This window comes from Tiliqua scincoides, chromosome 3 (assembly GCF_035046505.1).
Source record: "Tiliqua scincoides isolate rTilSci1 chromosome 3, rTilSci1.hap2, whole genome shotgun sequence".
NCBI classification, from domain to species: domain Eukaryota; kingdom Metazoa; phylum Chordata; class Lepidosauria; order Squamata; family Scincidae; genus Tiliqua; species Tiliqua scincoides.
Window position 1 is genome coordinate 157757855 of NC_089823.1, and position 26914 is coordinate 157784768.

General features: G+C 41.6%; 1 protein-coding gene across 2 annotated transcripts in view; it reads right to left on the minus strand.

Moving 5' to 3' along the window:
• Window positions 1–19670: 19670 nt before the first annotated feature.
• Window positions 19671–26914, minus strand: part of PRKG1 (protein kinase cGMP-dependent 1) — an 837851-nt gene continuing 830607 nt past the window's right edge. For both annotated transcript variants that reach the window (XM_066620308.1, XM_066620307.1), the window contains exons 15-18: window positions 26198–26320; window positions 26012–26074; window positions 20699–20765; window positions 19671–19769 (exon numbers count right to left, since the gene is read on the minus strand). In XM_066620308.1, the coding sequence (XP_066476405.1) occupies window positions 19671–19769; window positions 20699–20765; window positions 26012–26074; window positions 26198–26320 (352 nt within the window). The remainder of the gene's footprint in view (window positions 19770–20698; window positions 20766–26011; window positions 26075–26197; window positions 26321–26914) is intronic.

Below are 26914 nucleotides of genomic sequence, written 5' to 3' on the forward strand. Positions count from 1 at the left end.
AATCCTATGCATATCTATTCAGAAGTCCCATTATAATCAATGGGACTTACTCCCAGGTAAGTGTGGATAGGATTGTGGCCTTAAATACAGGGGTACAATTTATGGAAATGGGCTGCAACAGGTATGCAAGTGAAAAAGAAGTTGGGCACCATGGACATAGAGGAAGACCTTATGCTGCAGACAGGGCCTAGAGAGGGAGGTAAAGGGGGGTAATTTGTACCCAGGCCCAGGATCAAAAAGGGAACAAAAGAAGCCAAAGGTGGGGACCCAGAAATTTCCTGGGATCTTATATTTTCCTCTTACCAGGACTTGCTGCCCGCATGGGATGCTGGGTTCACAGTTGCTGCTGTGACTGAAAGCCATATGTGTTGGACCAAGGAATGCATACATGATACTCCTTGAGGGTGTCAAATCTGAGAGGAAACTGGCCTGCTAAAGTAGCTCTTTGGTGCATAGATCTGCTTGCCATGAAGGAGTACAGGTTGAGCCTCATTATTTGCGTGGGTTCCTTTCCAAGCACTTTCCAAGCATTTTTTGGATGGCAAAAAATGCACTAGAGTAAATCAATTTAAAAAACAAAGTTTCTTGGCTCAGGTGATTTAAAAACAGCCTTGCTGACCTTTGTGATGTAAGATAAGCATCATTAAGAAGACAATCCATCAATCAGTCATCCTCCAAGAGCTTAGAAAGGAGCTTCACTCAGTGCCTCCCTTCACCAATGCAAAGTGATCACCTTTCTTTCATGCGCTCAGGGGGAAGGGAGAGACCACTGGAGAGAGAAGGACTGATGGATTGTCAGCCAGCTGCCCCCCTCTCTCATTAAGGAGGCTATTGTTAAAGGACTGTTCCGTTTTTTAAACTGATTTTAAAGGGATGCATTTTCTCCAGGGATCAGCACATTCCTTCTCATTTGCAGTGGCCATTCCTGTTGCGTCAAATCCAGGGCTTTTTTTCTAATGGAACGTGGGGGGATGGAGTTCCGGCACCTTTTTGCAGGGGCCCCTCCCCTTTGGAGGCATTCCAGGAGGGGGGAGCAAAATAGAGGCATTTGCTGGGGGGTGCAGGGTGGGCGGGCGCCTGGCCCCTGCCTGACCACACAATGACCCCTCCTGCCCCATCTCCAAGCTCTCGCCTGAGCCCAGCCCGCCTCCCCTCCCCTCCCCCCGCACTCTGCTTCCCAGTGCAGCTTCCTATCCTATCCACAGTAAGCCCCATTCACTAAAGTGGACTTCTGAGTAGACATGCATAGGATTGGGGTCTTAGGCTGCAATCCTAGGCACTTTCCTGGGAGTATGCTCCATTGCCTAGAACGAGACTTACTTCAGAGTAGACATACCTAGGATTGGGCTCTTAATCCTTGCAGAGATATATATCTGCACCCTGCTAAGGGCAGGTGAAAAGGGATTCTACGTATGTACAACGTGCTATCCAGCCTTGCCAGAGATCCTCCTCATCCTTCCCCCACAAGTATGCCCTCCGCCAGCCAGCGTTTGCAGCTCCTCTCCAGCAATGCACAGCAGCTGCTCAGGGCACCAGAGAACATACAATTGCATGCCAAGCGCCTTCCCAAAGACACAGAGTATTCTGATATCTGAATTAAACCATATTTAATTGCTTGTTTGCAAACGTAGCTGTTTCTATGTGCACCTAAGGACCCCTCTTGTGTAAGAATTCCTTTTTTGTTCTTACTCCCACAGTTGTTTAGAGTAATTTTACTACATGGAACTCATGTAAGCCATTTTTTGGAATCCATTCACTGCTTCCTCTTCTCGAAGTAGTGCCACACTACATACTACATGCTACAAGTGCACCTGTACAGTATTTTTCCCCATGTGTAGAAAAAATAGCTAAGGGGAAGGGGATGTGATGATTGACAGCCCAATCTTAGGCATGTCTACTCAGAAGTAAGTTCATCTTTATGGGGGAAGCACATAAAAAATATTTTATTTCTCCAATAAAAAATGGCTTATAAATAAATAAATAAATAAATAAATAAATAAATAAATAAATGATTAACAAGTTGTGAGTTCCTGCACCTTTTTATTTACAAAAAAAGCACTGGTCAAATCCATGTATAAATTGGCTGGACCTGTATATAGAAGCTGTATATAGAAGGGGGGCATAGCTGCAGGGCTACAGCTGCTGTAGGAGCAAGTTTGGCACAAACAGGACACTTTCCATTCTAGGATGAGCCTAAATATGATGCTAATTTTCTGCAATGATTTTTATACTTAGTTTTTAGAGAGAGACTTACAGCCCAATCCTGTGCATGTCTACTCAGAAGTAAGCCCCATTGTGTTCAATGAGATTTATTCCCAGGAAAGCATGACTAGGATAGCAACCTTAAAGAGCAAGTGGGTTTGGTTTTCCATATTTTGGTATCTAGCTGCCAATCCTGCATGGACAAGTGGACCTGGGCTCTGCATAGGGAAGCCCAGCAGACCTGGGCTCCAAAAGACTTTTCCAGCTGTGGCCACCCTCCCTTGCCCTGTTTTGCCCCCCTTGTCACTACCCTTCCTCCCCCTTTCTGTATCATCCCCTCCCGCCCCGTCCCGCTTTTGTGAAGAGATCCTAAAGCAGGGGTCTCCAAACCCCAGCCCAGGGGCCAGACACAGCCTGCAGCAAGCCTCTAGTCCCCTGAAAGCCTCTGGCCCACTTGGCCAAACATGATTGGAGCTGTGCTCTGGTTGCACCTGGAGGATGTTCCAAGGGCCAGAGAGCTTGAATGAATGAGCCCATTCATTCATTTATTCACTCATCTAAGTTCCACCTCTAATTTATTTATATAAATTTTATATTTAATTTTTTTTTCTGGCCCACTACACCTTGCCAGATATTTGATGTGGCCCTCTGGCCAAAAAGTTTGGAGACCCCTGTCCTAAAGAAACACAAGAGCTCCACTGCATCAGGCCATTGGCCCATCTGGTCCAGCTTCCTGTATCTCACAGCAGCCCACCAAACACCCCAGGGAGCACACCAGACAACAAGAGACCTGCATCCTGGTGCCCTCCCTTGCATCTGACATAGCCCATTTCTAAAATCAGAAGGTTGCACAGACCCATCATGGCTTGTAACCTGTGCTGGACTTTTCCTCCAGAAACTTGTCCAATCCCCTTTTAAAGGCACCCAGGCCAGATGCCATCACCCCATCCTGTGGCAAGGAGTTCCACAGACCAACCACAGCTGAGTAAAGGAACTTTGTACCCCTGATCAAAGGCCCTGGTTGCAGCAAGAGGGGGCTGCTGCTCTCAACCTCCAACCCAGGAGGAGATGGTGATGCAGCTGCAGCAGCATCCCCGCTGGCGCTGGCTGCGGTGACCTGTCCTGCCGCTGCCCTTGGCGCCCACGCGGTGTTTTCTCAAGCCACTTCCGGGCCAGCGAGCGCTGTCCCATGAAGCTTGCCGAGGCCTCCCTTTGAAGAGCGGAGATCAAACAGCCCGCGGAGCCCCGGCCTTAATCAGCCCTGGAGCGGCTCGCTCGGCTGGGCGCAGACGTGGTGCTCAGCACATTCCCGCCGCCTGCCCCAGCCAGCCTCCAGGACCGCCCGCAGAGCCATTCACACGAGACGGCGGCTGCTCCTTCCCGGGCAGGTACGAGAGCGCGCGGCGGGCCGCATGAAAGCCACCGCTGGGTGGGAAGATACGCTCGGTGGGCTCCCTCTTGTGGTGACTTGGCAAGCTTGTCTGCAAGTGGGAAGTGTGTGCAGGGTGGCCAAATGTCCTCTTTTTCCAGGACACGTCCTCTTTTTGAGCCTCATGTCCTGGAAAAACTTAAATGTCCTCTTGTTCCCTGCGAGCCCATAGCACATAGCCCTCTTGCATAGTGCACAGCCTTCTTACAATTGATACATTACATGCAATAAATTAGAGGTCATATACGTAGTTCCAAACTGAAGTTAGATAGTGTTTAAATAAACCACATGAAATCACTATAGCAGTGTTTTTAGCTTTTATTTTGTCACATCCTCCATTCTTCTTGGATGTTTCACATTTTGGGGTGCCTGGTCCTCTTCTGCAGTTATGACATCTGGTCATCCTGGTGTGAGTGAGAGAGAGATGTGTGCCCAAAGCAATCCAATTGCTATTTTAAAATACTGCCAGAACTTCCCTATTGTTAGGGTGACCAGATACAAAGAGGGACATTATATACCTTTAACCACTGTATAGAAAAGGGAATTTTAGCAGATGCAGCTTTTTAAACCCTTTCATGTTGAGCAGCACCTGCCCAAATTCCCTCTTCCTTGCCCTGGTTAAACAGACACTCACTTTCCCATTTTGTATCTGGTAACCCTTCCTATTTTGAACCAGTCAGGCACACCCCTGTGCCTGGAACAGCACAACTGATATATTAAATTGTTAAAGGCACACAAGTTGGGACTGTTTGAAGAACTGGCAACCAAATTACTGTTGGAAAAAGGGTCCATGGATGTAAGTTAAGCAGAGTCATATAGTGGAAGACATTTTTTCCTATTTCTCTTCATCAGCTGCCACTAGTTGGTTGCTAATAAAATAGGAGCAGAGGTAGTAAAAAAGTTTAAGAAAAACACTTTATTTACAGTTTAAACATCTGTGTTTGGAAGTACAGATCCTGGAACAGGGAATCCCTTTGCATAGGAGAGAGAGAGAGAGAGAGAGAGAGAGAAGGGCATGGTGGACTCCCCGTAGCCAGGAGAACTCCTGCAGAGTCAGAAAGAGAAAGCAAGCAAGATAGGACTATATCTCCACAGGTTATAGAAGACAAGAGTTCTCAGGGCCCAATCATATCCAGTTTTCCACCACCAGTGTAGCTGCAATGCAACCCCAAGGTAAGGGAACAAATTTTCCCATACCTGAAGGAGGCCTCTGTGACTACCTCCCCATCACAGGATGCAGTGCATGCCCCATTGGCACAGCTGCACTGGCACTGGAAAATAAGATAGGATTGGGCCCTCAGACAGGTAGCCTCTGAGTCCATCATCTACCTACTGGACAGTACATTGTTCCCCAGTTTCCTACAGACAGTTTTGTGTGTATTTTCCAACAATTGTTACACGCTGGCTTTTTATAGTAGGGAGCAGTGGCTGTTAATAGGAAGAAAGTTTTCCAGTTATGAGATTGTCATTTGAATGGATCATTAAGTTGTGCAGGGAGATGTTTATACCAATTGTGAAATTGGTAATCTCCAGCAGACTGACCTAAATGGCTGTTAGTGAAACTAGTCATTAGGCCTGTTGCATGATGCTTTCTTACTTGTAATTTCTTACATACTGGTCACACATAGAATGTGTGAACACATCTACTCAAGTGCATGCAAATGTACACACAAATTATTAGTGGGTGGTATTTTGGGGGTAGGGTGGTGTTTTGCCAGATTCCCAGGCCAAACTTCACCTAGAGAATTATGCCCGCTTCAGCTAATTAGCTCCCCTTCTTTCCCCAACAATGACTCTAGTTATCCATTGTAGCACTGCTGGACCCCACCACCAGGAAAGCTCACCTGTTCAAACTGCAGAGGTCCTCCTTCCACCCCTCTCCTGCCAGCAGCTTCTCCAGCCTTAGTCCTCAGTAGGTCTTGGGCTGAGGGCACACACCAATCTCAGTGACTCCAGCAGTCTCTAGTAGTTCTTCAAAGTCAATTCATCCATCTGTCTGTTAGTCAGCAAGTCTATTGATCAACTAGTCCACAGGTACAGTAGTCTATCAGTTCAGTTCCTTCAAACTTTCCTCCTCTTCATCAGGTGCTGCTTTTATCCCTGAGGGCCCTATTGCCTTCAAGAGGCTGCAGCTGTGCAGCACACTCACTGCAATCTGAGGCCCTGGTGTTAACCCCATGCTTGCCTGCCAGAGCAAGGGGCCACTGTTGACACCACACCATATCTCCTGGAGGGATATTGCGCACAGGCAGGCTGCCTCCTTTTCCCATCTCTGATTATTTAGTGTAGAAACTTTGATCAATCCTAGTGGCTTCCAAATCACCATAAGACCTTTCCCTAACCCCATTATATCTAGGCTATACAGAAATTATGACTTTTGTTGTCTTTCATTCCTTCTTAAGATAATTCTCATTCCTTCTTAAGGCAGCCATACAAGATCTGGTGAAGCAAATGCCTCCTTACTTGAATCTGAGATTTTAAAGTAATGATTGGGATCATGAGGCTAATTCCATCCTGAATTAGGCTTGGGATAATAGAGTCTGACAGATAGTTAACCAGCCTGATCCTAGTTAGAGTCAGGTGCTTCTAAATTGATGGGTGACTGCAAATGGGGGGGGGGGAATAAAAGTCTCATACAATCAGGTGGGGAAGGCTCATAAATTGGGGGAAGCCTGCCTTTTTCAATCCTGTCACAAATGACAAACACATAGGCTTGGACAGGTAGCCTAGTAAAACATTTTATGTTCTAGTAATTTTTGTGCTTATAAAACATGTAAAACTGCATGTTTTTCTTTACCTCAAACTAACAGATAGAGCAAGAATGCCTGACAAGAATCCATTCCCTTTTGGAGAAAGAGTCCAGCATCTCCATTTTACTGCACTGGACAAGCATCAACTATGAGTCTTGAAATGTTTAACATTACCCACAAGTGGGTTACCCCACAAACCCCAGATTAAAGTTATGCTGCCTCTGAAGACTTAAGTACTCCTGAGGGTTGCCACCTGAGCAGATCTGTTAGTTTTCCAGCTTAGTTTCTGTGGCAGTCCATGAGCAAATAGGATATCAGCATAAGTGTAAATGAACTGTTATGTGTAAGTGAACAATGACTCCCCCTTTCCCCTGCAGCTCAGACTGAAATCTAATTATTTAACAACCCCTTCCCCACTTGCCTGTCAAAGATGAGGAAAATGTTAGTTTTATGATATGTACTTTGTGACAGTGTGGCAATCTGCAGATCTTTGCTCAAGTCAGTAGCATAGCTAGAAGGGGTGCAAAACACTAAGTTTTGCACAATTCTGGTGGCTCCTCCATTTTGCTTTAGTGGACAGGAATGGCTCCAAGGGGGAGGGGCCACTTGCATGCCATGGTGAGGCACTGTGCAAAATTTTGTGTTTTGCACCCTTTCTAGCTAAGCTTGTGGCTCAAGTCCCAAATACTCCTCACAAAGAGTGTATATACATGGATGTAAGCAGCTGGGAGGGTTGTTTATGCTCTTGGAAATGAAAATCCCTGACTTCTTAATATGAATTAATTTCATATTTGATTGATTTTCATAATGGATTTTCTTTTGAGCATGACTGTGTAGAATATCTGTACCTATCTTCTTTCAGCTTTCTTTATCTTTTTTAGGCTGTACCTAAGAAATTGCAGTACTACTTAAATGTTGTAGGACCTTTCCCTGCATGTTGAGATCTTCTTTAAGTTTCAGGGCACAAGCCTTACCAGATCTACTCAGAAGTAAGTCCTATTTTGTTCAATAGGGCTTACTCTCAGGAAAGTGTGGTTAGGATTGCAGCCTCAGTCCTTAAGTGGCATGTCAGATTTTAGACTTCTGTTTAATGAGACTTTAATTGGTTACCAGCAGAAGGCACTTAAAATATTATTACACATGCATTTCTCTTTTATGTAGAGTCTGATAGAAGAAGAGACAAGTAAGACAAAAAAAAGTCAACTAACATCATTTTTAGGGGCAGCTTGGAAAACAATTGTAAGCCAGTCACCAAGGGACTTAAAAAAAATCCTTTTAACATGGTGACAGATTCTAGAAATTCTCATGAGATGATCTGTTTATAAAAAGCAATGATTATCTTAACCAGGCAAAGCAGAAGGGAATCTATTGAAGGTTTCTAAGAATCACAAAGAACTAGAACATAGCTGGAGTTAAAGAGAGAACATAATCTCTAGGGTTTAATAGCCATGACTCAGTAAGATAAGAATCTATTCATATGGTTCGTGGCAACCATAATTTTCAGTCAAGCCTTGTTGATTTCCAGCAGTTAGGCCATAAAATAAGCCAATGTAATCTGTCAGAAGCTGATCCATGTTGAGTTCAGCACAACCTGTCTGAGTATTTTCTCAAAAGTGAGCCCTGCTTGAGATAAATAGCTCTTAGTCCTAGATAAGTGTGCCTAGGATAGTCAAGTTCTGTGCAGAGTTAGGCACGCCAAAATTCACTGAAATCAATTCCCTCCTTTCTTACACTACTTTCAAATGTTTCAATTATAATCTCAATTCCTGTTGAGCTGCATAAGATGTCCCCATCTGACATCTTTAAAAGAGCAACAGCCACCTAATTTAGAAGGAGAGAATGGTGCATCACAGTGGTACTGAGATAAATGCATTCATAGCTAGGGGGTTCCATCAGGTCTTAATTTCACCTGCAGTGAGCCATGTTACTTAATTCATTCCGATTCCTTTGAACAGTTTCTCAATATTCCCAGAGAGTACAGGCAATTCATTTTACTGATTTCCTTCACTGAGGATAGATAAAAATATCATTAAGCTTATCATCCACACGATAATGGTTTTGAAGGCAGAAAGAGGCAAACAATAAAAACCCACAAAATTGCACCAGAACCCACTTCATCAAAGCAGTACAGCTTATAAATGCTAATTTCCCTTAAGGGCTGGGTGTTTATTTCATAAAACACAATCCTTTAATTACAGAAAGGGAATAACTGACCACCCACATGCAGTGTTATTGTTGCCACTTGACAGGTAGGATATTGTCAGGTCTTGCAAGGAATGAAAGACCAGGTGAGGTCAATAAGTGGGTGGGTATTGAAAAACGTTACAGTGCTGGAATTTGTAGAAAGGACATAGCAATGGTTAGCCTAACAATACATTTGCTGAATTGTCTCTTGCATTTATATTGCTACAGGCGTCATTTTTCAGGTGAAGAGGAAGAATGGTGTCTTCTTTGTTACCGTAATGACTTGCAATTGTATTAAACAGATACAAGCATATGTGACAAACTAATGAATAAGGATTAGTTATGAATAACTAAACATCATTGTTTTGGTTACATCATTTTTTAAATTTAATGGAACACAGAACAGCATAATTTAGGAAACTTTCAGTATAGGACTATACTTGTCTACTATGTTTGTCTACTAAGAAGTAAGGCCAGGTAAGTATTTATAGGACTCCTGTACACACTTACACAGAAGTAAGTCTTAAACATAATGGGCCTTACCTCTGCGTAAACATAGATTACACTTAGTTTCCTAAATTGTGCTATTCTACATTCTTTTTTATGTTTTGATCATTATTAATTAGCAAAATATCTGACATTATGAGAAAGGCAAGAGATTGTGGGATGGCTCATATATTGTAAGGACACTGTACCTTCCTCTATGAGGCCTCTGTCAGTGGAGAGAAAACTACTCCAAAACGATGTTTTGTCTCCACAGCAGTGATGCACCCAAATGCAGTTCTTTGCTCTTCCCTAGAAAAGTAAATGACAACTTTTGGAAACATCCCTGGAATGAAACTGCTCCTTGCTCTAACTGGTCTTTGTGCATAAAGGAGGATGTTTGTATGCTGGCTTTGCGCATAGTTCATTTAGGGTACAATCCTAAGCAAGTCTACTCAGAAGTAAGTTCTATTGTGTTCCATGGGACTTACTCCAGGAAAGTGAGGTTAGGATTGCAGCCAGTGGTAAAATCTACTGAGAATAAAACCTTGTCCCTACCAGTTTTTTTTCCTGTGTACAAATCAACCCTAGATTCTGCCTCTTGCTTATAAAGTGGTGAAATCCAGGAACTGGCTTCTGCGTATATGATTAATTCTATGTGTTTCTAGATCCAATGGGCACAAACTGCAAGCAAGGAGATTCTGGTTGGACATCAGGAAGAAATTCTTGATGGTACGGGTAGTTTGGCAATCAAATAGATTGCCAAGGAACGTGGTGGATTCTCCCTCACTGGATATTTTCATGCAAAGACTCTGCAGGCACCTACTGGAGATGCTCAAAGAGGATTTCCTGCTACTGGCAAGGGGTTGGGCTAGATGTCCTTGTAAATCCCTTCCAACTAAGTTACTAATAGAGTACAAACCAGATTGAAATGGATCCAGATTACTGATGTCACCCATGAATGCTTGGAATTGCATGACAATTTTCTGCTCCAGCACCTTGGTCAGAAAGTGTATATTTGCACCTGTTTGATAACTGGATTACTCGCAGGCCTGAGTCTGGAGAGTCTTGATCTAGATCAGAGGTTCTCAAAATCTTGCTCAGATTTTGGGATTGTGGTAAGTATTTGCAGGGGTAGGGTGCTGGCAGGGGGAGGCAGCAATTGTGACAGTGCCAGGGCTGATGAGCTTATACAAATACCATAAAATATTTCTTTATCTAGTGTGTACTTTGTGAAACTCATTGCCACGGGATATGGTGATGACATCTGGCCTAGATGCCTTTAAAAGAGGATTGGACAGATTTCTGGAGGAAAAGTCCAGCACAGGTTACAAGCCATGATGGGTATGTGATGGGTAGAAGTGGCTACCTCAGAATGCCAGTTGCAAGGGAGTTTCACCAGGATGTAGGTCTCTTGTGGTGTGCTCCCTGAGCCATCTGGTGTGCCACTGTGAGATACAGGGAGCTGGACTATATGGGCCTTTGGCCTGATACAGGAGGGCTCTTCTTATGTTTCTATGTTCTTGCAAAAGAACTGGGCGCAAGATGATAAGCCATGTTGTCTTCGTTGAAGTTTACTGAAAAAATGAAGAAATATGGTCGTTCCAAAATCTAAGCCAGACATTTTCAACCACTGTGCCGTGGCACACTAGTGTGCTGCGAGTGGCCCACAGTTGTGCCACAGGAATTTGCGGGAAGATCATTTATTCGTAGGGCCAATGGGGATGTGAGCCCCCCCCCCACTGGCAGTATGGTGTGCCTTGTCAGTTGCCAAAAACCTGATGGTGTGCCTTGACAATTTTAGCGCCTTGTCAGTGTGCCACAAGATGAAAAGGTTGAAAATCACTGATCTAAGCATTCAGCTTCTGACAGAAAGATTTGGGGGCAAAGATATTCTGAAGCTCCTATTTGAATGAGACTGCTCCAGATGCTGTAAATGTGAAACCAGTCAACACTATTCAAAAGTAATTTTTTTAATTTCAACTCTATAAAGTATACAACAGGCACTCGGCAATTACAGCTGCAGGGAAAATACAGAGCAAAACAAAAGCAGTTATGATAAAAAGTTTTTTTTTTTCATTCTACATCAAAAGAGTGCAACTGGTCAATGACCATTTGATGAAAGTGTATCTTGGACAAACAAAAATCCCCCTCTTTCATGTAGAATCCATAGTAAGAAGAAAACCAAAGAAAAAATAGCCATAAGATTATAAAGGAAACCACCAGTGTAAAAAGAGCATACATTGGAATAGGTACTTGGTAGTAGGCAACTCTGAATTGATTTCCCTTTGCAATCAAAGCCTGAAACATCAATGTCTCAGTGCTGTGGTTTGTTTATGGAGTGGACTGTTCACAGAGGAAGAGGACTAAGAACACACTTTCAGTGTTTAGCTTTCTAGGTGCACTGAGAGCTCATCTCAGAAATGATTTGCATATACAAGAACTCATAGAAAGCACTGATCCTGTTTTGTTCAGTGGTGCAACAAGATTCACTCCTTTTGCAGTCATTGGTTTCACAATGAAAAGAATGATTTAGTTTGGTGTACATTTTACAGTCAATTTGCTAATCATTGGTTTGATTTGGATTTGGAACATTTTTGCAATGGAGTCTATTATAAAATGTGGTATGTTCGAACTTTTACTGCACTACAGTTTTAAAATTTGCACACCTTAGCAAAACAGGAATACCTGTATACAGACTGATAGTATGTCATATATTAATTTGACCTGCACATACATTTATACATTTCACAGAAATGACGCTGTATCTCATTAACAGATACACAGCTCTGGTACATTTATAACAGAAATAAGAGAACAACTTCATCATTTCTGTAATTCATCAATATTATATAATAAAGGCTTATAAACTGTTAGCCGAAAGAACTGTAAAACGCAGCAAGCTAAGAAAGGACAACATTTTGAGGTGTGTTTGTCTTTGTCATGCAGCATAACACCAAATTTGTATTTTTTTTAAATAGGATGCCATGAATTTAAGGCACTTGCAACAATGCCAAATAACTAGATGATGTTCTAAACTATGGAACAGATGGACAACGGTACAGTTGACATAAGTTTCAGTAATACTGACAATTATGACATTAATTCAAGTCTACTTTGATCTAAAAACATTACCTTACAAATAAGAAAATGAAGGAATAATGCCATGAAGTTCTAAATAAAAAGCTATATGTGTACCACAAAATATCAACACAAAAAATATCTATTTACATAAATATTTGCTTGTGGTCCTATTATTAAATAAGAATTTTTCATGGGTAATGCAGCACTATAATAAGCTACAGCTCATCTGTACCTTTAGAACCCAGTTCTAACAAATGTGTCTTAAATATGACAGCAGATTTCCTTTTATGCAGATACTCTATTGTCCCATATATGAAAGGGAAGCAAATATCTCAATTCCAAACACTTTCTAAGTGAATAAAAGATTACTGAAATGAATGGGTCTTACTCATGAGTAAATTCAGCTGATGTCTGCAGCCATAAATAATAACTGGACCACATGCTACTTTTGATATGCTGAATCAGCCAAAAATGACATCCCTATGGTGAGTTTTAGCCCCAGCTGTAATGTAAAGAAGAAGTCACCACGCGGATCAGAGCCACTGTGTGGTTGGTTTTCCTGTCTTTCCTTGTTATCACCAGTGATGTGCAAAAGGGAAATGTGCTACATGATGACCCTAATCTGTGTGTTGAATGCTTCTTGATGCTATAGCTGGGATGGATAAAAAACTCAACACAAGATGTCAGTTTCAGTGGGTTTTGCATGCACAGAATAACATGTGGTCCAGCTGCAAGAAACACAGTACATGGAAACATGAATATGCATATGTGTGATATATTTATGTATATGTAAATAAAATATATTACCTATAATGCAGGGTTTACTAATATACATATGCTAGTTTAAGTTATTAAAAATACATTTGGAAAAGAAGATGCAAGTGAATCATATGACAAAATAAATTTGTATTAAGTTGACACCACACCAATGATATACTATTGAGTGAAGCTCAAGGAGAAACTGAAGAAATCAAGGAATCAATTCATACCAAGCTCATTTTGAAATTTTCCTTGCATAAGTGTGTGTGTGTGTGTGTGTGTGTGTGTGTGTGTGTGTGTGAGAGAGAGAGAGAGAGAGAGAGAGAGAGAGAGAGAGTGTATTCTTCAACTAAGTGCTTTGATGACTCAAAAACATAAAGAACCGAAAGACTCTTTAGACTTGAGACAGCATGTTCTCATGTATCAAAGTAAGAAAAGTCAATTAATCAAAATGAACATGTTTTGCATTTCAGGTCAGTCAGAATAGGCACATCAATTGCCAGGCATGGGATGGGAAGAAAGCAATGCAAAAGTTATCCTCGCTTAGATGCAGAAACTTTTGACCAAGATGATGATGGTATTGTTTTAGCCCTAATATCAAATGTCTGCTTCAGACAGTATTTAAATGCTTATGTTATATGTTTAGAATTAAATATGTGTTAGAACTACCTGTATACAACAGGGCTTTCTTGGCAGATATTGCAAAATGCAGCACTGTGGAGGACAAGCAAACAGCAGAAATTATCAGCAAGTGAGTCCATGGGTCTCATTATCTAGTATTGATTTATATTTTTTAAAAGCATGAACGTGCTATTTAGGGTTTTACTGTTTTCTATTCTGGAAAATTTGTTGATATGTTCACTTATTAGACACTGCTACTTATCTGAAAGAAAGCTCTGCTCAGTCAGTGGACGGCCTCATAAATGCAAAGAACTGTCAGACTAAATTGGAAAGGGATAGCTCTGGAATAAACATTTGTTCTTGCCTGCACCTTCAAGCAATGTCCAGTTTAGTTCAATAGGTGTTTTTTTTTTTTTTTTTTTACAAAAGCTGATCTGAAGGCAAATGTTCTAGTTAGTTTTAACAATTAAAAATCAGGCCCTAAGTTTTCTGCATATTAACAAACAAGCAAAACAAGCATCCATTATAAAATCTAAATTCGTGAGAACAATGTCAAGAATTAATATTTCCCAACACAATCATACAGTGTTATATAGAATTGCCACTCATTTAAATGACACAAATGTACAGAAATTAAGTGGTGTTGACTGCTAAATGTGGATTTTGGAATAAATTCTAGGGTGCAATGAAGTTGTATCTCCAGCAATCTGATCCTAGAGAGTGGGTAAAACAGTGGCAGTGCATTAATCTTACATTATTTTTACACGGCTTATTGATACATTTCTCATTCTGAAGTATTATAGTTTTTATACGAGTAGATTACAGTATCTTTGGAAAAGCAAGTGATACATTTTAAGAAGCAAGTATGTAATGAGTTATGCAGTTTCAACTGAACCACACCCCAGTTTTGGGAAAACAACAGATAGACAACATACAGCAAGACGAATGCCTTGCACACCGAAAAACTCGCAAGACAAAAGCGTTTTTGCGATTTTTTCTGGTGACTCGCAAGATGAATTTTTCTATGCCGTGCTTTGCAAGACGAATTTTTTCTATGGCCATGCTTCGCAAGACGAATTTTTAAAATTAAAAAGTTGAAGTTTTGTGCTGGAAATTTTTGAAATCCTCTGTACAGTATGTATGCCTTTAAAGAGCACTTAATAAACACTTTGTAAACCAAATTTGACTTTGTTCTGACTTTTTTTGCCCATAGGAACGCATTAATTAAATTTCAATGCATTCCTATGGGAAACTGCACTTTGCAAGATGAAATTTTCGCAAAACGACTTGCGGAATGAATTAATTTTGTCTTGCGAGGCACCACTGTATTTATCTAGCACTGCCTCTTAGTTTTATCCAGAGCAGCCCTGAACAGCCAACAGTAGAATGAGGTGGAGGTGGTGGAAGAGATGGCCATGAAGACTGGGCAGCTCTGAGGCCTGCTGTCAAATGATGCCACTAAGTTTGGGTCCTAGTACCACCAGGTACCCCCACAAATGACGCTATCAGCATTGGTAGCCAAATTCTACTTCTTAGAATTGGGATATAGGTGAACCAATTATATGCTTGCAGTGCACCAGCGTACTGTAAAGCACACTGATAGGTACTCCATTGGTCTGTGACGCACTGCCACTGGACAAAGACTGGAAGACTTCGTGCACCCAGCAGTGCAGTCCCGAGCTGCTGCCACAGCGGTATTGCTGGCAGTAGGTGCAGATGAGAACGGGGATAAAACTGGGATGGAGGAGATTGTGAGTGGGAAAGGGTAGAAGTCAGGCAGCTGCCATATCTGGTACCTCTATCCCGGGCCTAACACACTGCCTGTGGCATTACAGATCTACTTCAGCAAAAGAGCTGGCATTGATCTTAGTAGGCCCATAGGAGGCCAGGCAGTGGTCAGAAAGGTAATTAAACCTCTCATGGCCAGCCTGGTCACCTGCTGACAGCAAGATATAGCAGCTGCTGCACAGGTGGTACTCCATCCTGTACGCAAGCAGAGGATAGGATTGGGTCATAAGTCATATCTGAGTTGGTTGGATATTGGAGATGTCATCACAAATAATGAAATTTTTTTTAAAGAAAGTATCAAGAGGAGCCATTGGGCTAAACAAAGACTGGATTATATGTATGCTCTGATGTATACTGGTGTCCATCAGGAATGATAACAAAGATTTAGACTAGATTGAAGCATATCTGACTGCAAAGAAAATTCAGGTCTGTCACTTCTCTTTCCCCCCCCCCCATAAATTCTTGTGGTCTCTTTGCTATGCACTAGACCAGTGATTTTAAACCAGTATGCCGTGGCCATTGGTATGCCATGAATGATCTGCAGGTGTGCCGTGGGATTTTTTTTGGGCGGAGGGTCATTTATTAGTAGGGCCGTTGGGAATGTGAGCCCCCCCACTTGCAATGCAGTGTGCCTTATCAATTGTCAAAAAACTGATGGAGTGCCTTGACAATTTTAGTGCCTTGTCAAGTGTGTCATGAGATGAAAAAAATTGAAAATCGCTGCACTACACAGAAAACTGTTTGCCTTGATCCACTTAAAAAATTGATCAGACCAGCTGATAATTTGTAATAATCTTGGGTTTTTAAAGTTTTTGCAAAAAATTTTACTGAGCTACTACAAAGACCTTAATCATATCTAAGCTGGGTTGGGAAAATCAGTACTGACAACAGAATTGCACTGTGTGCCTAAAACAGCATAAATTATTCTAAAACAAGGTAGTGATTTACTGTATACTCCTTTGGCGATGATTTTGCTGCCATAGACTATCTTTGCTCCAAGCACATATGTAGTCTAAGGACAAAGCCTAAAATACAGGAGAGGAAAAGGCAAGTGCACACGTTGAGTGGTTGCTCAAAATGCTAGAAAGGACCATAAAGAGAGGCAGAGCCTCGGACAAATATGGATGCAGTTCTGAGTCACCCTTGACTTTTGCCTGCCTGGGAGTGTTGTAATGCACGTTTGTGTCTCCTTGAGTGCTGGGGAGGCTGGCACAAGAATGCATGCCAGCCTCCCGGCACCACAGCAAGCCCCAGGACAGATGACTTTGCGCTGGTGGAGGATTGCTGGTGGGGGAATGGGGGGGGGAACGGCAGAACTCGGGTGCAGTGGCATAGCTAACCAAGTTGCTGCCCGGTGCAAAAAAAATTATGTAGCCTCCCTCCCGGCAATGACATCAAATTTAATTAATTTCATTGGGTCTTTTTATTTGTTAAAGTGAGTGAAAAAATGTTAGCTAATATTGTAAAATAGCAAGCAGTTCTTGAAAGTACTTATTGCACTTTTACAGCGCAATCTATTCATGTCTACTCAAAAGTAAGTCCCATTGTGTTCAATGGGCTTACTCCCTGGTAAGTGAAGTAAGGTAGGATTGCAGACTTAGACAGTTTGAGATGTGCAGGAGGGGACTGGAGACACTCATAAGAGCCAGCAGCTGACCTTGAGGAAGTGGAATTGAGGAATTATGTGAATAAGTGATGAGGCCAAACCACCTGCTGCTCAGTGCTCCTGCTGCAACTTGCCTCCCAGGTTGCTGTGCCTTGCTTGCTACTCTCTTCAGGTTCCTGCACCGGTAACCTATCAAGAGTCAGCCAACTCAGAGCCCAATCCTCTTCCTGTCTACTTGGAAGCAAGCCCAGTCTAGTCAATGGGGCTTACTCCAAGGAAAGTGGAGAGGGGATTGCAGCCTTGGAGCCCAATCCTCTGCCTGTCTACTTGGAAGCAAGCCCATTATAGTCAATGGGGCTTACCCCCAGGATAGTGTGGATAGGGTTGCAGCCTCAGAGCCCAATCTCCTGCATGTCTACTCAGGAGCAAGCCCTACTGGCTTAGATTGCAGAGACAATTGGGCTGCTGCAGCCTTGCCAGGAGGAGAGAGGAGGATAAGGGGCCATGCAAGTAGAGAGAGGACTGTGATGAGCAGAGAGTAGGCGGCGCAGGGCGGGGGAGTGGTGAGCAACTGGTCCTGCTGCACAAGGGGAATCTCCTCCTCAGTCCAGGCTGGGCTCCACAAGGGTCCCTGGGGGCTATGTCTGTAGCAGGTGGGTGGGTAGGCCTGTGGGCAGGGAGGGGTTGGAGCCATGTTCTGGCACTTAGGCCAGATCCTATCCTCCTCCTAGGAGGCCTGGCCTAGTGCTGGGCTGCTTGTATCTGCTCCACCTCTTTAGGTGGCACAGATCCAAGTAGCCCCCTAGGGGCCACTGCTGCATTGCCCAGGTTAAGGGGAATTGATTCCCCTTGCCTCGGTTTGCACTGCAGCCAGCACAAACCCTGCACTGGATATGAGGCAGGCCAGCTGGCCTGCGTGTTCCAGTGCTGGTTAGGATGGGGCTGCCCATGAGCTTATTAAGGGGGGGGGGGAAGAAAGAGAACAAATGGAAATGGCTTTTGGTGGACTATGAAGTGACAGCAGGTTGTGAAACTGTGGTGGTAGTGCTTTAGCCGAAAAACAGGGGTACAAATGGCTAGGAGTTATTATCAGGGGCATTTAATATAACATGATGCAATCTAATAAGTGTTGTTGCGGCTATTAGATATTTTGATTCAGCTAGTAAAAAACATTATTATATATGTAAGGCTGCTGTAGCAGTTAGCATACTTTGTATAAAGATGTATGTCTACTGAAAATACACAGTTGCTGGTAGATGTTGTACTACACATGGGGGTTGTGCACTGAGATTGCTATCATTGTTTTACTGTTTTATAATCTATGACCATCAACCGAGTAACACTGGCATGTTAGAAGATGTGCACCAAGCAGTATAATACACCCAAAGTGGCACATTTTAAGTCCCACTGATTTCAGTAGAAGAGATTTAAGCATATTCCTAACTTTTCCTTTAAAATGAATGAGATTTTGAAGCGCTCCATTTCAGCTGCTTGGTGCCCCATGTTATTTTTAGACTGCTTGAGAGAACTTAGGTTATTTTTATTATGCTTCCACAGGAAGAACTTTGATCAAATATAGCTAGATTCCTGTGGGATTAAGGGTATCTGTAAAATGACAAAACACAATGACAGCGGTGCTGCACAGAAGAGGCAAAAATTAATACGTCATGATTAATTTTTGTTTCAGATTTTCACTGACAATCATCCCTTTTGCTACATTTTTTTTTTCCTGAAATGAATATGGATGTTTGGTTATTTCACAGATGAAAAATGTACATAGCACCTATAGAGTTATGCAGTGGGGTCTTGCATGTTACCTCATTGGGCTCTAAAAGGTAAGTTTTATTTTAAGCTCAAGTGTTAATACCTATAAGACCAGTTGGCTGCTGTCATTTCTTTTCTAGGACCTTTCTATAAGCACATTTTTTTTCTTTTTTTGTATAATATAGTTATTATATATATGTGTAAAATGAGTAGTTTTATGAATAATTTTCTACATGCTTGTATGAAGCTGTACCAACAAAATTAAATGTTACATGTACCATGTTCTCAGACATATGTGAGAACCAACCGACCCATACCTGCCTTAACAGTTCAACAGGAACTGTCGCAGTTGTGCTTTTGTTAGTCTGCGGGGGGAAAAGCACATCTGAAATGGTAACAGGAAAAAGGTAACATTCATTCTTGTCATGAATACTGCTTGAAAAGAAAGATAACTTATAGCACTGCTCTGACATGAGCTTCGTGACCAATAGTTTTCTGGTCCTCCTTGGTTTAGTACGCTGACCTCTTTTAAGAGGCCCAATGCACTCGCTTTGCAGTTGGGGAGTACCCCAAATTCTATACTGTAGATTCTACAGTGCAGAATAAACTACAGTACTTAATAGTTGAGAATGAAATTAGCAATAAAGAAAACAACCTTGCAGCTAGAATTATGTGCATCTTACTCTGTCAACTTTCATATTATGACCGGAGCATAGCGAGTTCATTACAGTGATAGAAAACACATTTATTTACCAGTGAAAAAGGCTTTGCTTCAGGACCACCATGTCAACTGCTATGTTAAGTTCAAACAGAAAACATGTGAAGAGCACTATTGTCATCTAAGCAATAAGTCCTAATGCCACTGTAGTTACGGTAGCAGCATCAATCAAGGCATCATGGTGACCCCGAGCACTAATCCTTCCCAATACTTTCAGGTCTGCTGGCAGCCATGTCTCAGGAAGCTGTCTTCAGCAAGGCAGAAGCAGGTAAGAGAAATACATTAAAAGTCTATGTCCCATCCTGAGTTGTCGTCAGGTGGTGGTTCATCGTTGTCCTCAGGGAAGCTATCAAAATTGCTTGTATCTGTGGGAGATGCAACCTGTCCAGTGAAGAAAAGACAGCTGTTGGTATTGTTTAATGTTGCTGATTAATGCTAAAGTTCTGTTCAGAATAACCATTTCAGCTTTCTGATTTCAATGCGATGAGCTTCTTCTATTACATATAAGCTGATCCCTGTGAATTCATGCTTGCCGGTCAAGACTAATAAACAATTTAACATAAAGGTTTTAAAAGAAGACTTCAGATACTACAGTTTTGATCCAAAGTTTCTCACTGGTTTGCGAGTTGCGAGTTTCTCACTGGTTTCTGTAAGTGGGTCTAACCCTATAGTTCTGCCGTACAGTGTTGTCTAGTTTAAAGTCAGGAATTTGTCAAAATAATGTCAATGTTTTCATAACGCCTGCAGATTTTTCCCTTGAATGGAGAGTGCACCTGCAGGGATGGGATCTAAGATATATGCCAGACAGATTACAAGTGTTAAATAGCAGTGGGCAGTATTGCGCTTGGAAAGAGCTAAGATTTGGTAGAAGGAAAAGCACTGTGGGGTGCAGGATGTCTCTCTCTGGAGGTCTGCTGCATGGTAGTGGATCTAATGCCTTTGATGAGTACCTGTTTGCCTTCACTTAGGCTTTGCTTATGTATTTGTAAATAAAGCAACTATTACAGAGTCTCCAGTACAGTACTTAATTCTTCAGTGCTCTCTCATCTATAGGAAACTAAACCTGGCAGTGATGATCCTAGAGCTTCCAATTCCTTGGGGAAGTGGGAAGAGTGTAACCGTTGGCACCTGAAGATCAAGGGAACCTATTTGTTTCAGGAAACTACATAAATGTGAGGTAGCTCCATTTATACCTTTAGGAGGTTTAGCTCAAAACTACTATTTTGACAGTGAGCAACTCCAATAATTTTCTTCATTCCACCTACTACGACATCTGGCATATACAGACAGAGGCATAAAGGTGTACTCACACTTGGTATTATAGGAGGTGTCAATGTACCTTTTCTTAAACCTTCCCAGTTAAAGCCTTCAAACCATCTAGAGAGAGGAAAATGCAAGGATAAGAGAAGGAAATCTGTGGCTCCAATGCCACTGAAGTATAAACACATTTAAAATTCTGACAGCACCGAGACACAACACTTTATCTAGTTTTTGGTCGAATTTCATGTCCATATATTTAACATTCTATAGGACCAGCATAAATTACTGTGTTGTTGTTGTTTTTTAATCATGCTAGATTAGCCAGGGCCAGAGATCTCCTGGTGCCTGAGACTGTACATCAAACACCACTACCCCCTGACCTGGCAAGCTGCTCTCACTCCTGCTGCTGCTCCCTGGACTCAAAAAGGAAAGGAGGAAGTGGTGGCTGTTCCCTTTCTTCCTTTTTGAAACCAGGGACTGGAAGGAGGCAGAGAAACCGAGATAGGTGAGCAGAGGTGGGTGCCCCCCATCAGTTCACTGCCTGAAGCAACCACATCAGTCAATGGACCAGCCTTATATCTAGATAACCTTTGTTTAATTCCAACAGTATTAAGATGCTGTACAAAATAGAAAAGTGATGTGTTTTTGCAGAAAGTGCCCCCTCCCAAAACCTATAAACCTATAAAGGAGTATCTAGTATTGGATAAGGGAGACAGACAGAATGTGGTGGTCCATGAATGGCTAGACCAGCAATTTTAAATCTTTTTCATCTCATGGCACACTGAAAAGGCACCAAAATTGTCAAGGCACACCATCAGTTTTTGGACAATTAACAAGGCACATCACACTGACAGCAGATGGCTCACATCCCCTAATAGCCCTTCTAATAGTTTATTTATTTAACTGTCTCAGACCAGCATAAAAGTAGCAATACAGCTTTGCGAACATATTGTAACATAACAGTCATAACCAATCTCAAGGGCAGTTTAAAAAGAAAAAAACCTGATTAGATATTTCATCAGAATAATACTTAAAAATGAACTAAGACTTGCTATTGGTTAGTAAAACCCTGTAATGCTAAATTAATAAACTAAAACTATAAACATTATAAGACATTCATCCCATTTATCAAATCTGATAGATAAAGAATTCTCACATGCCAATAACTCCTGGGCTAAATAAGGGAGGCATCATTCTTAAACATCATTCTACGGATATTTATTGCTGCCATGAGGAATTTTGCAACCATGTATGTAGTGGTTTGATTGGTATCTGATAGAAGCAAAGAGGCTATACCTCGAGGTATTGACTCGAGCGGCCTGGTAATCTGTTCAATAGCAAGGAGATAAGCTCAGCGCAGATGTCTTTATAAAAAAAACATCTCAATAAGACATGTTCGATAGTCTCTATTTGTTCTGCACATGGACAGAATCACTCAGAATATGGAATTTTCTTATAGCGGCCGTCCAGTTCCGCTGAGGGTAACCCCCGACAGCGAGCTAATGTAAAAGCTTGTCTGTATTTTGGTATTTCTAATGATGTAAGATGAATGAATGAATTTGAATTTGGCAACCTTCAGTCTCGAAAGACTATGGTATCGCGCTCTGAAAGGTGGTTCTGGAACAGCGTCTAGTGTGGCTGAAAAGGCCAATTCGGGAGTGACAATCCCTTCCACACTGGGAGCAAGTGCAGTCTGTCTCCCTGGCTATGGGCCTTCCTTCTTTGCCTTTTTGCCTCAGACTGTTGGCCAAGTGTCTCTTCAAACTGGGAAAGGCCATGCTGCACAGCCTGCCTCCAAGCGGGCCGCTCAGAGGCCACGGTTTTCCCACGTGTTGAGGTTCACTCCTAAGGCCTTCAGATCCCTCTTGCAGATGTCCTTGTATCGCAGCTGTGGTCTACCTGTAGAGCGCTTTCCTTGCACGAGTTCCCCATAGAGGAGATCCTTTGGGATCCGGCCATCATCCATTCTCATGACATGACATGATGTAAGATAGGATACTGGAATAGCTAGGTACCTGAGGTTCTCAGAAATATAAAATCCTGTTACCCTAGTCAGGTCACTTTGGCGTTCATTATCTATAACACTTTAACTAATAATTCTTTTTGCCTGCACCATACCCAGGCTAAGTAAGGACATCTGAGAGAGTCCTAAGGAGGTCAATTTTGACTCAATTAATTGAATCCATTTAGATTGAAAACTATCCTGGAGAATTAGTTGGGCAAGTTCATTGGATATAGAACGAAGCCTTAATCAGTATGAAAAGATTCTTATCCATACTCTGGCCTCTATCTTAATTTGTCCTGTCTTAAGTCGCAACATAGAGTTTGAGATACCCCTAGGCATCCCCAACGCTGCCCAAAGAAACTTAGATTGAACACATTCTAGGGTTCTAATATTAGGTAGAGACCCCAATTGCGCACCATATAATAATTGGGATAACACTTTAGTTTGAAAAAGCTTGAGGGCTGCAGGAAAATATTGTCCTCCTTTGGTACACATAAATTGTAGAATTGCTGAGGAACTTCTCTGTGCACTTAATGCTACCTGTTCCCCATGAGCTCTCCGCGAGCCATTCAACTGGAATATTACACCCAAATATTTGAAATGAGTTACTTGCTCTATTTTATGTTTATTAATCCACCAAGAGTGGGTCTTTGGTCTTTTAGAAAAGGCCATAATTTTGGTTTTATGGAAATTGATTATCAGAGAGTTCTGTTTACAGTATAAAGCCAAGGCCCTCAGAACTTGTCTGAGGCCAACTGGGGTGCTAGAAAGTAGTGCAGCATCATTGGCATATAGCATATGCCTCCCTGCCATTTTAGGGGAATGAAAGTCACTATTATTTAGATAGCTCACCACAGAGTTGATGCAATAATTAAATAACAATGGAGCCAAGATACACCCCTGTTTAACTCCCTTCTGAGTAAGTATACTCTTTATAAGGTGACCCTGCAAACTGCATCTGACCTTTAGAGAAGTACATCTGTAAAGAGCCTGAATAAGAAATAGCAGGCGCCGACCTATATTGGAATTTCCAAGCTTCTCCCACAATTTCTTGTGTGAAATGGAATCGAATGCTGTTTTAAGGTCTATAAAGGCAGCATATAAGGAGCTTGTCTTATGTGTGGTGTATTTCTCGATAAGGTGTTGAAGGACTGAGCATTGATCAATTGTAGACCTTCCTTCCCTATAACCTGCTTGTTCTTCAGCCAATGCATTATCTTCCTCAAGCCAATCTTTGAGTTTTCCATAGAGATATCTTGCATACAGCTTACTGATGATGTTAAGAAGGCTAATGGGCCTATAATTAAAAGGGTCATCTCTCTTGCCTTTTTTAAAAATAGGGATAACAATTGCCAATCCCCAATATTATCAGGTCTGCTGGAATATGACCTGTTCTATCAATATAGGATAATAATGATGCCAAAATTGGGGCCCACCAGTCTAAATTATTCTTAATTGCCTCAGGTGGGATCATATCTTCTCCTGGGGCTTTGCCCAGCTTCAGTTGAGCCACAAGTGCATGAACTTTGGAAACCGATACAGGTGGACATTGCGGGGTATGTCCTAGTTCAACTCTAATGCTCCTCTCAGCCTCCCCTTCACCTTTATACAAATCATAGAAATGCTTCTCCCATATCTCAGAATGGATATGGCAAACAGGGAGAGAAGGTCCGCATTTTGGAGAACTCTTTATTAGCTGCCAAAAGCAGCTTGTGTCCTTTGTTTTAGCAGCCTGTATCAGACCTAACCAAGATTCTTTCATGGCCTTTCTTTTTTTATCTGCCAATAGCTTTTTATATTGTTTTTTCCTGCAAAATCAGGTTCTGAGCAATCTTTGGATCAGCACTGAACTTATAAGCTTGAGAAAAGTTGAGCAGGCCTTTTTTGGTGCCAGCGCATTCCTGATCAAACCAAAGCTTAGAGGAGAGGCAAGCCTGGGGCGGGAGTCTAGTAAAAAGTTGCTTCAGCTTGCTAACTAAATCTTGGTAAAGGTCTAATACCTCTAATGTATGATCTCCAAGTAAAAAAGCAGCCTGGATAGATTGCAAAGATTCTGATGCCAACAGTTTGTTTAATTCTTGACTCAATCGTGGAGACCATCTATGCCGTGAGAATATCCCCCCCTCTAAAGACTGTAGTGGAATATATAAATCTGCACTTTGTGAATGATGTATAGGGAGGTTCAGAAACAATAAAATCAGAAGATGATCACTAGTAAATTTAGGTATAACCTCTAATTCTTTCAATGCTGGGAGCAAACTAGATGAGACTATAAAATAATCTATCTGACTCATCTTGGTTCTAGCCAAAAAAAGTAAATTCTGCTGGGCAGTCTTTCCCAAAAGAGCCTTTCAGAATATGTAAGTTGGTTCTTAAGGTCATTTGATTCAAAAGTAAGCCGCATAATTGGATTTTGGATCTTTAGAGCCACGTACTAAGGGGAGAGCTATTTCTCCTTCGGAAGGTAAACAAGCCCTTTGTTGGGCATATAACATACAGTCATTTGGGCCCATTCTAGCATTTAAGTCAGCCCTTCTAATAAATTACTCTACTAATCAATGACTTCTGCACCATACCTGCAGACCATTCACAGCACTCCAATGTGCCATGGCACAATGGTTGAAAATCGCTGGTATAGACCTTTTGATAACATTATTTTGCATGTCACTTAAAAGAATGTATTACACTGAGTAAGTATGCATTGGTGGTTTAAAGTAAACTCTATGCAGAGAATAAGAAAATCCCATGGTGTTTAGCCACAGGAATTATGGTACAAGATTCAGTTTCCTGAGTTTTACGGAGTTTCATCAAAATGAGTTGTATAAAATAATCACTTGTTGGACTGCACACTAAAGAGATGGTTTAAAAACCATGCAATTGTCTCATCAGAAAGCAGGAAATGAACTTTTAAAAACCCCTTGGCTGAAACAAAGTAAAAGTAGGTGTACCTACATTTATGCACATTCTTTCTTTGTTGCCCTTGTCTCTTTCATACTCTAGTTCAGCCATTTTCCACTAGTGTGCCGTGAGTGGTCCACAGGTGTGCCACAGGAATTTGGGGGAAGATCATTTATTAGTAGGGCCAATGGGGATGTGAGCCTCCCACTGGCAGCATGGTGTGCCTTGTTAATTGTCAAAAGCCTGATGGTGTGCCTTGACAATTTTAGTACCTTGTCAGTGTGCCACAAGATGAAAAAGGTTGAAAATTGCTGCTCTAGTCTCTCAGCTGTCTCATCTATCTATTGAATTTCAGATTGTAAACTCTTTGAATCAGGGGCCTTCTACTTTTCTATGTCTCTCTACAAAATACCATGTACTTTGATGGTGCTAAAAATTCTATTGCATACAAAGTACTTACTTGTGCTTTTGAATATCCTTGACTCCATTTTTCAAGTTCCCTAATCTTTCTGATGGGTTGTCCCTGTAAAAATAACAACATAAGGAAGTGACAAAAGAAAGAGGGGAAGCAATGACATTCTTGGTCTAATTTTAAGCACATTTTTCTCTATTTACGAAATTGTTCTAATGCATCTGAAGTATTTACCTGCATAGTTTTTTAATTAGATTAGCAGCATTTTTGGCAATCTTCTTTGGAAATTCAATCATGTCAATCCCCCTTAATATGATGTTATAGGTTTTCATGGGGTCTGGGCCTGAGAAAGGTGGACTGAAGAAATGGGTAGAAAAAAAAGAGCATCCCAAGTTAAAATGTGTAAACGTTCATAACATATTATTATAGATGAAAAGGTAGCTTTATATGTTTGATGGATATATTTTTTTTTCAATCTCAGCAAAATTGTGTTATACTCAGAGAGTTTTGCAATATGTCAGAATAACTGTTTTATAGGCCAATGGCAGTTGGTCCAGCCAATACAACCTAGTCAATATTAGTGCTACATCAAATAATTAGGGTCAGTTGAATATTACAGCTAGCACAACTGAACAATCAGGGATTCTTTCACAGAATTACAGATTGTACTATAATGAAACAGCACTGGCAGAATTTTCTTAATTGCCATGAAAACAACTGAACTGCAATTGCTTTCACAAGTGTAGCAGCTATTCAGAAGTCAAATGAGTAAATACAACTTGTAGGACAATGTTGGCAGTGATTAAGCTCCACTGATTGTGCAAATCTATGCAAGTACTGTTTTATAAACACCAATGGCATGCTAGTACTACACAGGAGAGTGTTTTCATGAACAAGTAAAATCACACTAAGAAGTCTATCACAGCAAAGAGCAATAAACTTAATGTAACA